Here is a 12,109-nt window from a genome sequence, read left to right on the forward strand (position 1 = left end):
AGGTTTACCCTGGTGCAGGTGTGCCGCAGCGGTCAGTGGAAGGATACGGCAGTTTCTCTGTGAATTTCCCATTACGTGGTAGCACACTCGGAGCTTGCTTGGAAGTTTAGGGTTTTTTTCGCTGTAAAAAGATGTTTTCTTCCCACGCACAATGCTAATGGACGCTAATGTTTTTGTCACTTTTTATGGAATCAAACTTAAAGTAAGGTCAGTACTTCTACACTTTTTAAACGCTGCACGCTCATACTCTCTCCAGTACTCGATGATCCACTGTTGATCTGCACACAGCTGTTGTCACAACCGTCGCACTTGCTTACTTCCCTGTCATGAGACATTCTCGCAAAAAAATCACGGTTTTAGTAGCGCAGTAACGCAGCGTTCCTACGGGAAAGTAAAGATAATCCAAGTACCGTTTTTGCAATAGTAATCCCTTACTTTACTCGTTACCTGAAAAAAGTAATTGGATTACACTGCCCATCTCTGCTTATGAGTACCATATAATAAAGGTGCTAGATGATGAGCAGTGGGGCATATGATATATGATACTATATAATTCAAACTGATGTAGTTGTCTTCTTGCTCTTTTAGCCACCAATGTTTCCAGCTTCTCTTTTGATTCTGGTCAGAGGCAGTTGGTAATACTACATGAAAAGGGCAGTATGCACAGTGCCCACAGAGACTGACGCAGCAGATCAGTCTCAGATTCTGGCGTTAATGTCAAATACTGAGAAGCAGAATTTGAATTTCTTTAATCAGAACCAGAGTCGTGCTAACTCTGCCAACACACAAAATATGTTTTCCTAAACGTTTCCTTTCAACATAATACAACTTGCCATTAGAACACTGTAGCCGCTGTACACTTGTGTAGATAATAAATGATTAATGATTTGAATAATTATTCTTTATTATTGACAACATAGTGTGTAAAATTGTATAAAACAACAAATGTGAGCACGTTTTTACGTGACCACAAACTTTTAAGTGGTACAACATTTAACAGATAAATATGAAAATCAAATCGATTGGAGTTTGTAGCACAGTGGAGGCAAATCGAATTTTGTTTGTGATGCTCATGGCAAAGGAAAATTTGCACATTTAGAAGTTGAAGAAATCTGATTATAATCCAGGATCCCACAAACAAGAACTGGGAAACCCTTACAGTATATGCTCTATATGATATATTTCAAGTCATGTGTTAGGTTTAAGATACGATGACCATGAGCTTGTACAAGGACTGAACTTACAGTCCTTAAGGCATATGAGAAATTTCTAGAGAAAAATATATCAGAGTACTTTCAATCAATGTTTGTGCCATGTGTCAGTGTGCAGAATAATTTCTTTATGTTATCTGTGTGTCTCTTCACACTACCTTCAACATCCAGGGCATTAGAATATATGAATGATAACTGCATCCTCTTTCTTGACAGTGAGATGCGAGCCCAACAAAATAGTATTCTCACTGTGCAGTAGTGTGTATGGTTCAAAGAATTTTTCTTTTCAAAATTAATAATGGATCACTGGACTCTTTGTTTTTGTTGCAAACCCAGGGAGAAATATCTCACACACTAGGCTGTTCCACCTTAGCTCTGTAGTCTGCAAATGTAATACTTTGTTTGAGTCTCTTTTTCTCTCAGCAGTGTAGTTTTTGGCTTCAGCAGTCAATCAGTGTACGGTCTCATATTTACTAGGGTAAATATGTTGATTTTGCTCTATGTCTCTACAGATTTGTAAATAGGTAAATTTCCAGCTTTTTCTATGGAATTACAGTGTAATTATTAGAAATGTCTTTCCTAGAGCTTTTTTTTTCATTTTCACAGGACAATGCTGCTTGGAAGTACACGTTTTTGTTTGTACAAGTCTTTGTCCCTGTGAAAAATTAAGTGCACTCCTACTGCTATAGAAATAAAGAGGGTCAGAAAAGCCAGATGCTGCTAATCGAATGCACTCGATTAGCTAATCATCAGCAAGTGTGAACACCACTATAAAAGCAGAAGTTGGAGCTTGTCTTGTGTTAATACACAATTTTCCCAGGGCTGAATATCTCGGGAGATAAGACACTTCTTGACAGACTCTGCGAGCCTCAGCTCGTGTGTCTAATGTTAAAGGTTCACGACAGTGCATTTAGATAAACACTAAAAACGCATGAGTTCTTTGGAAGGGTTGCCAGGACTTAAGTGGTGATTTTGGCCATAATCCACAGCATATCATCACAAACACCTCATACCAACTGTAAAGCACAGTGGTGGTGGGCTAACAATTTGAGGTTTCAGGTTTAATTCATTGAGTCAACCAGGAACTCTTCTGTATCTAAAACACAACTGCTGAAAAAGAAAATAATCGAGGTATTGCGATAGCCCTCAAAATTCAGAGTTTAACCTGATTTAAATAACAGAAGCATTGCTATACAAAGAAATCCTCCAGAATGATGTGAGAAACTGATAAACTAATATAGAAAACAATGACTTGAGCTAGTACTGCTAAAAGTACCTCTATTAGCTATTCAATCATGGCATGTACTTGTTTTTTTTTTAATTTATAAAGCAAAGTTTGGGATTGTTTTAAGCCTTGCCCTTTAGTTTCTTAACAAATTTTAATTGTTTCATGAAGTTAATTTTTCCCTGCAACTTATTTAGGTTCCGAAAATGGAGGATTTGTAATGTCTAATATTTTACTATCAACTCTAAACTTATTCTAATAAAAACAAGCCTCCCTCTATTCCTGCCAACGAGCTTTCACTTTTGTTTGATATGCAAACACTTTTTTCCCCTGAAAGCTATGCATACTCACATTAGGCGTCTGTTTGAGCACAGCAGTTTCTATTAGTTAAAAAAAAAAGTGGCTTTGTACAATGGTGGTTATTAAAGGATCAGCAATGAAAAGAAAGCATTTAAATGGTGATAAGGCTCATTTTTTATATTTTGTACAGAGAGCACCAAAACAGATATGTCATTTTTATTAGCTGTCAGCCTGCGCTGCTCATAACAAATGGACTGCCTGCCAATAGATTATTCTCCTTCATTAAATATGCTGTAATGCGAGAATACAATAGCTACAACTAAATGCTTCATAAAATAAATGCTCGCTGTGAAGTGGAGTTAATGCCTTTGATGATTATTTCATGAGTCAAATCAGGATTTCTGCTCGTTCAGAAATTTCAGGCCTCTTGAAGCCCAGAAGAGGCTTCCATCAGTGAAAGAGGCGAAGCTGGAGCACTCTCATTCTCTTTTTGCTCCTCGTTCAATGCAAATGATTCTTCTCCAGCTGACAAGTATCAGTGGCTCCGTGTCCTGCAGCATGATGGAGTCGGGCTGTCAGGCTGGTGCCCGTCGTAGGCCTAGAGTGATGTATTCATTTAATTCCACAAAAGGTGACACGCTGTACAAAGTCAACCTTCCAGTCGCACCCTACCCTTTCTCTTAAACATGCACACATGTTTGTAATGAAGCCGTCTCTACTTGAAGTGTGGAAATGCAATTTAATGTTGTAGAAAAACATTTCCTCATGATGCCTGTTAAATTACTGCATGATAATTGTTTTAGCACTAACTCAGCCTGCTGTGTGGGGGGTTGATGGGCCATCATTAGCAGTGTGGAAGAGGTTTGAGCTGAACCCTAAGATAGCATGTACTGATCATCACCATCTCCTTTCCTTTGTCTTCTTGTTTTGTTGCAGCAGTTCAAATGTTTCATTCAACTTAACAAAGGTACTCTATTTGTTTGGAACTTCTAAGATAAGACATTTAAATAATTTGAACCAAAAGGGCATCATTCTTTGCGGTATGTGGGCCATGTGTAAGTTGTGTGCAGCCACGGACCAGTTGCAAACACACTGCTGGCCCTGTGCTGGCCCAGATGTCAGCTTAATGTGTACCTTAATCAAGCCATGTAATAGCAACATGTGCCGGAACATAATAGTGCAAAAGTAAGATGACAGAACGCTGTTCGGATAGTGAATGGACTGATTATTTTATAGCGCACATCCTTTCCCCCTTATTACTCAGAGCTCTATACAACATGCCATATTCTCCCAATCACACACTTTCTCTAAACTGAGTGCTTCCTGACTACATTCACACTCTTGACATGCAAGAGAAGCCAGGGATTGAACCTCCAACCTTCCGATCAGTAGGTGACCTGCTCTACCGCCTGAGCTACAGCCGCCCACCAGCAAAGAGGAGTAAACCGTCACTAGGTTTTGGTTAAAGTGTACACTCACAAACCTGTCAAACCTGCATTTGAAACGTTGGCTACTATAGCAGTATAGTATTGCAAATGGCATTTGGGTCATCTAACTAAAATAGAAAAATAGGAACACAAATAGTGCCATCATTGCCAGACCTAGCCCACATCTGGTTGACATACACTCTGCCATGATACCGGTCAGTCAGAAGTGCCAGCTTGATGCCAGATCCGGGCCAGACCTGTTTTCTATGGGCCTGGGCCACATAAACCAGACCACAATCGAGCCAGATATTGCATGCCATCACGTAGACAGTGCCATCTATCCCAGGCCTGGCCCATATCTGAATGACATATGTCTTATCATACCAGAAATCAACCAGCAGTGCCGGCTTGATACCAGATCTGGGCCAGACCTGCTTGCTAAGTTTCAGTGACTTAGTTCATTTATTTGTACATTTATTGAGATGCATTTGTTATTACAACCTAACATTATAGGGTGGCTTCGGCTCAGGAGGTGAAGCAGGTTAATAAAAGATTGTTGGTTTGATCTTTGGCAGGTCTGAGTTGTCCTTTGGCAAGATACTGAACCCAAAGTTGCTGCCGATGCATTCAACAGAGTGTGAAGGTGTGTAAATGTTAGGTAGCACTCAGACATAGAAAAACGTGCTTATATAAATGCACTGGTGAATGAGACAGGTTGTATAGCAGAAAAGCACTATATAAGAGCCAGTCCATTTTCATTAACCTGAGGTTTTGGTTGGTGTTGGGAGAAAGATTAGGGTTTTTGATGCCAAACTTATTTAGTTTGGCATGACTTAATTACAATACTCATGCAACAGCCAATCTGAAACCCTGTGTAAACTCTCATAACTTTGTTTATGATATGATAATGTTGCCTTGGTTAATACCAAATAAATGCATGTCATTTGGATTCAAAATGACATCATTAAAAGAAAAATACATTCATGAAGCTCCTTTGCATGTGGGTGGCAGCGTCAGTCTTCCTTAAAGCTACAGCATACAGGAGTGTAATCTTTTAAGCGTTCTTCAGTTTATAGATTGACTTCTCAGTTCAACTTTGACCCACTGCACCTACATAGTTACAGTATGTGTGCACACTTTTTCTTTTTTTTGTCAAGTTCTTCTGAGCTCTTCCTGTCCTATAATTCCGATTGATATTCTGTGGAGTAGGTCCACTCTCCCTTTTCATAAATATGCATGAGAGCTGTCGAGCTTTGGTATTGAATTGGCTTGATCCCTGTGTGAGTCTGTGTTTTTTGGGTTGTTTCTTTTGCTTCTGAATATATTGGGATAGGTGACATTCTGGGCTATGTTTGGTTATATATTAGAGAGCTGTGTTTGCCAGATGTGGTGTACTTTCTGTGTGTGAATGTGTATGTGTGCTTAAGGCCAGAGGTTCCAGAGCTAGGGTCACTTTCAGCCGCAGGGAAGCTGAAATGTCACGACTTGTTGCCTGCGGCTCTTGGGCTGCTGCTGCTGTTTGTGCCTGGATGGCTCTTAATTTAGCGTGCCTGATGAGGGTGGAGAGTAGAGCACACATGGTGCAGAGAAGAGCTAAAGTTAAACGCCTGCAGTCACACTGTAAAGTGAGGGTAGTAGGTAAAACTGAGAGAGAAAGCCCCCCCCCAATCTTTGTTTGTTAGATGAACTTTGTGCTTTAATGTTACACTGAGCAATCTGTTCATCTTTCAGCCGCATTTCAGCCCAAGGTCCACTCTCCTCTGCCATTTCGGAAACACCAAAATTTAGAATTTGTTGCTGACCCAGTTTTAGTTTTAAACCCTGGGTATGTGTTATGGTCTGGGCAAGAGAAAACTGAGACTTTTACAGTGCACAATTACTCACTTGGGGGTATTTTTGCTGTGAGTTGTGAGTTGCTATGAACCGAGCAGGGTGATGGATAAATTTCCTTCTCTACAGTTCAGAAAGTTCTGAGACTTTCAGATAGGAAGACACAGACACCTGTGTTCTGGTGCCTGATAGAGCCATATTTGGGTCGCATACTCATTTCCCTGGAATAGATAGTGATCCAGCCATATTTGCATTGGAGCCACTCTCCATCTACCTTTTCTGTTGCTATGTATTCTCAAGTCTTATCGTAACACTTTCTCCAAAACCAAAAAGGAAATATCATTCTTATCATTTTCATCCTTATCGTTAAACAAAAGTTTAGAAAAATCTTCCAACCTGCTTTTGGATAAAACCTCGTACACATAATGTGTTTTCTTTGAGTTTCCCCTTCCTTTGTTCAGGAAACTGAGCATCTGTGACCTGTGACTTCTCCCCCTGCAGCTACTTCGAGCTGGAAAGCAGCGGGGTGAGAGAGGAGATCCGCTATCACTACCGCTTCAAAGGCAAGCCACGTTCTGAATCCTTCCCCTACCGCCTCGCTGATGGCCAGTGGCACAAGATCGCCCTTACCATCAGTGCCTCCCACCTGCTTCTGCACGTTGACTGTAACAGGTAACACGCACACATACCGCTCTTGAGCACCTTCACATCTCTGTCACAAGAGACTGTGCTGAGTAATTTTTCCCATGCTCCTTTGAAGTGACATGTCTAATGAGCTGCCTGTGTTTATCAGGGTAAATATTTGTTCAGTGCATTCTCCTTGTGGAGAGCAGGGTGTTAGCATGGCTGACAGTAAAACATTCAAGGACAGACTCACGAAGAGAAAGGCTGTATACTGATATAACATCCTGTGTGTCTCTGTATAGGATGTGTCTTCAGCTCACACCGTTGTTTAATGAAGTGGAAGGTACCGATGATATAATCGCCACATTGATTGGCCAGTGAATACCCTTATCTAAAGAGAACACTCGAGGCTGATCTGTAAACACGCACTTCAGTTGTGACAGTCTTTCTCAGCCCTCACATTCTCTCCTGAGACCCATGAAGGCATCACTTGTCCTTTTTTTTAAATACAGTTGCTAGACAGAACAAGCAGGCTAAATTTGAGTGGAGGTAATGCTCTGTCACCACTTGAGGATGAAAGACGGTACGATGCACACGAGGATTGCGCTCTAATATTGATTTTTCCCAGATGCCCATTATACCCATCAGGCTGGTGGTTTGTCAATTAATTATCACTGCAGTGGCTGTCTCTCTGATGATAGTCTGGTGAAGATGAAGGAGGGCATCAGAGTGTTATTGGATAGAAAAAGATCAAAACATAATTTGAATCAAAACGTTTTGCTTATGCTGTTATTTTGAGCAGGGCTGATGTAATTAATACAGTGAAATTGAATGGGTTGGTTTGGTGCTATTAGTCATTAGCTTGTGGCTGCATGTGGTATAAAAGTGAAGCCTGATACTTAGCGTAACTGTCTGAGCAAGTGCCTGTGACTGTGTCTAAATCCTACTCATTTTTACAGAGTCTAGTCACTAATGCTTTTTTACCCCCTCAGCTGTGAAAGGCTGATGGGCATCCTGCCGGGGTGGCGGGTGGGCAGTGTGGACACCCAAGTTTGTGAATGTGATAACTTGAGAACAAGGTGATGTAGGATGCTGAAATTCATAGCACAGGTGCATCTGCCAAACATCTTAAATGAGTAAAAATTTCAGTGATCCCGACCTCAAGGTCAAGGCCAGAGATCAAGTTTTCTGAAAATCTGATATATATGTATGTACTTAATCAGGTCATTCAGCAATACAAACATTAACTTTGCACTGATGCCCTTTTTCTCATTTACCAAGACATGCAAGGAATTTGAAGGCCTATATTTAGAACTGTAATGTCAAGGCAAGAAAGAGTGTGAATGTCAACATGCTTACCAAGCCACTTACTCCATGTGTCTGGGTCAGGTTCACCACCTCATCAGCAGACACTTTCAGCTCTTACCTTTGTTTGGTCATCTGAATTCACTGTCATCTGCAGCAATGCCAGCTAAAGCCACATGCCACTCAGTTTTCAGAATGTCTTTAAAGTAGCAATCACAGCTCATGATGTCTTTCATCTGAGCAACAACACCGCACTTTAGTCCGTTGTGATGCTCTAACAAGGGGATGTTTTTCCCAGCTGCCCCAAGTGTCACCATCAGCTCCTCTCCCACCATAATCTCAGAATACACGGTGAAACCTAGTTGTGGCTCTGTCAAAGTGTCAAACAACAAAAACAGAACAACTGTTAATTCGGCCTTTTCTACAATACGCTAAATTTGACTTTAATCTACAAATGCAATTGCCTGTGCATCTTTGGGGCAGATAATTTTAAATCACCAGTGCTGGGTAAATACAAGAAACCAAAAGGTTTATGCAATAAACAGTCTAACCAAAAACAAAAAAACTAACGATAACCCACAAAATCTACTGTACATCTACTTTCATGTCACTGACTTTTATCTGTAACATTATTCGATATTTTTATCTGTAAGTGTGCATTGATAAAGCTTGAAATTGTATGTTTGTTTGTTTTTTTTGATTAAAATTTAGTATCAATGAATGACCAATCAGACAAAGCTGTCTATAAATCTAAACACTGTATTGATTTATATACAGGATAGTTTTCATCACAAAGGTACAGTTATATTTCATGTTTGTTTAGAATAATAATACAAATTAACTCAATGCCACACAAACTTAGACAAAGAATAATAGTCAGGAAGTAAATCTGCGTTGACAAAACAAGCGAAATAAAAATTGCATATTCATATCCACCCAAACTGAGCCTTTCATATTCTTCGTGTTAAGAATATTTACTTATTCAAACTAGCAGACCCATTAGCTTTGAATTTTTAAGAGTATAATTTCTGCACTAAACCACACTCTATTGATTTCAAGGCTCATTAAATGCTTTTAAGTGTCTGTAAATGGGAGATGGAGCAATTTATTGTCATATCCTCGGGTGGACTTAAACTTGTAGTGTTCCTTTGGCTTTTCCTTTACTGATGTCTATTTTACAGCCAAACACAAGATGTTGTTGGGTCTCATAGACTCATGTTTAACTGCAAAATCAGTAAGTCAATAAGGCTCAGAATTACAGTACAAAGAGTAATGATATAAAAGAAATTATAAATGAAATATTAAAGACATCGTTTTATTTGGGGGGAAATACGCTGATTTGCTTTATTGGCAAGCATTAGACAAAAAAAAAAATCAATATCACCTTCATGTCTGCCGGTTGAATATGAAGCAGAAGACTTGATGTACCTTCTCTTTGGAGGTTACCAAAGGACATTCTAGGAAATTAATATCACCCTCCCCAATGTTACGTTTCATTCTCCTGCTTTTGCTCCGATGAATGGCTTTAAAATAATAATTTCAGTTGCAGTAATGTATTCAGACACAGTTTAAATGTCTTTGACCCACATCGCTCATCACCATAATAATTTTTTAAATGAACCGAATGTTCCCCTACGCACATTTTGGACATTGTTCAAGTTGGGAAACGAGACTTGTTCATAACTGCCCTGTTCTCTAGATACTGCTGTCCCTTCATGAAGTTTGACAGATCCATGTGAACAATATTTTTTATGTGTTTCTGAACTCATTTCCATATCTTATACTTATAATTCCTCTGGTATTGTGGACGGTAGCAGCTTCAGCATTTACATGTCATCTTATTTGACTTCCTTGTGCAGGTCCATATGCCCAAACAGAGGGCTCTTACCTTGGGTTAGGATTTGGAATTACTCTGATGGTGGTTCAGAGTCCTGAAAATTCATGGAATTTTCCTTTCTTCCTCTGCTGTCCTTGTGTAAGATTGATTGAAAAAGAGGAAAATATTATTTGAAGAACATGTGGACTATACAAAGTGGGATGAAGCCTGTCAATAAACATAAGACATTTACCAGGAAAAGTGCTGTATAATAAAGTTCTGATTATATAGTATGCCACATTTGAAGTTATTAAACGGTATAGCTGTGTTACGGCCTCTGGCCTCAGGTGGCCCCGCCTTCCTCTATGGCAGACCTTCCCAAAGTGTGGGGCACGCCCCCTAGGGGGGTGCAGAGCTATGGCGGGGGGGACGCGGGATGAAAAGGGGGGAAAAAATAAAACGCTTGGACACTGCTAGCACGGGCGCCTACAGAAACGCAAAGCAGGAGATGAAGCATCGCTGAATATGTTTCCAAACCAACTTCATTCTAAGCCAAAGACTAGAAAATATGGTGAAGCATGTCTGCCCTTTGGTTTCACCTGCACAAGTGCCAAGGTAGGTCTCCCCTGCAGAATTGCTTTTCCCTTCGTCAGGAGCAGCGCTGGGCTGTTTAAATCACGGACAAACAGTATCCCACATTCGTGATTTTTAGTTCACAAACACTTCTCATAATGACTAACTACTGCTGACATTTTGGAGATGTTAGCTCTTTATACAGTAAAGTTACAGCGGGATATAAATAATATCAGGCTGATCCTGCCACGATTTGTTCCCCTGGTTCAAATCACAGACAAACAGTATCCCACAGTTGTTTATGTTTTTAAACCTATTTTGCACACAGAGGCATTTTTTGAAAAATGTATTGATAGCAATGTTGAATATTATTACACAGGAAAAAAAACAACTACACGTAAAATAATCACATCGTGACGCCTCTGCCTTTGTAAATGGAGGGTCAGTAACTGCGTGTGTATATGTAAGCGTGTAAAACCTGAAGATAGAGACAAAATACTGTTAATCTGACTATCTGCCATTCTGCAATTCAGCTCATGTAAACAATAACGTGGCGCACAGCGTGACGAACTCTGTATTCCTCGTCCACACGTAAACGCAAAAAAGGAGTTTTAAAAAAATCTCCATTTTCGGTGATTCGAAATGCCGTTTACATGTGGACGAAACAGCTGCGTTTTCAAAAATACTCGTGTAGGTGTGGACGTAGCGTAAAAGAGTTAGTAGTTTATTTTCTTACTACCTGTAATTTATTGCAGAGTACTTGTATTTGCTTAATTGTTTACTAAATGTTTGAGGTGTGAAATAAACCGCAATGGAGCCGGGTCGTAACATAAGTGGGGGCTCGTCCGGGATACTTATATGATACTTAAATGAATTCTAATGGTTATGATAATGTTAACCATAAAACACCTTGATGACATAATAATTTAAATGATTCCAGTGTAATTACAGTTGAGATTTCAAACTGATTTGACAATCACAAAGATAAAAAAAAATAGTGAAACTTAATATTAGTTATTTTAAGGAAAACATTGATATTAAAGTATAGATGTTGAACTCGTATGTACTACTCAGTAGGGGACATCAGATAGACATAGACCATGTTTTAATGTAGGTCCTACCTATTTTATATACCTCTTTTATATGTTTCCTGACAGACAGCTCTAAGAGGGAATTGCCCTTTGAATAGCTAATTAATAACACTTGGTTAATAAACCACGATAACTAAATGTTAAATTAAAAAATGCTAATGCATGAAGGTGTCAGGTTACTGGAGCTGGAGGTAAATATAAAGATTTTTCACCCTCATTGTTATTGTTCAGTCAGGACAGCGCGATGATATTCTGTCCTTCAAACACACAAAATATATATCTTAGTTGCTCCAATGCAGAGATTTTGGAAGTAGGCTTTCTGCCACACAGCGTATCCATTAAGTAACAGCAGACAACCGTCCAGCCAATCCTTTTAACAACAAAATCAATCCATTCTTGCCTTCTACCAAGATGGCGGCACGCACAGACGCAGCGGCTCACTGCTCTTCACGTTCGCTGTTTTGTTTTTTACTTTTTCTACGTGTATCTGTGTGGATGTGTGTGTTTTTTATCATTATACATCGAGTAGAGTCCACCTACAGTCGTCAGGACCTTCTGAGTTTGGGATTACGCTGTGCAAGGAGCATTACATCGGACTATCACCACTTTCACGGCATTCCGGAGGACATAATAAGAGCTCCAGGGTCTCCGTGGTTGGTTCTTCCCAGCGGCAAGACAAAGAGGAAACGTAAACAAAGGAGGCAAAA

General features: G+C 39.8%; 1 protein-coding gene across 1 annotated transcript in view; it reads left to right on the forward strand.

Annotated features, from left to right (window-relative positions):
- Positions 1 to 12,109, forward strand: part of LOC102194467 (protein kinase C-binding protein NELL1) — a 304,806-nt gene that overhangs the window by 56,334 nt on the left and 236,363 nt on the right. The window contains exon 4 of the mRNA XM_005744402.1: positions 6,495 to 6,665. Within this exon, the coding sequence (XP_005744459.1) occupies positions 6,495 to 6,665 (171 nt within the window). The remainder of the gene's footprint in view (positions 1 to 6,494; positions 6,666 to 12,109) is intronic.

This window comes from Pundamilia nyererei, unplaced genomic scaffold, assembly GCF_000239375.1.
Source record: "Pundamilia nyererei isolate P.nyererei 1_Seehausen unplaced genomic scaffold, PunNye1.0 scaffold00143, whole genome shotgun sequence".
NCBI lineage: Eukaryota > Metazoa > Chordata > Actinopteri > Cichliformes > Cichlidae > Pundamilia > Pundamilia nyererei.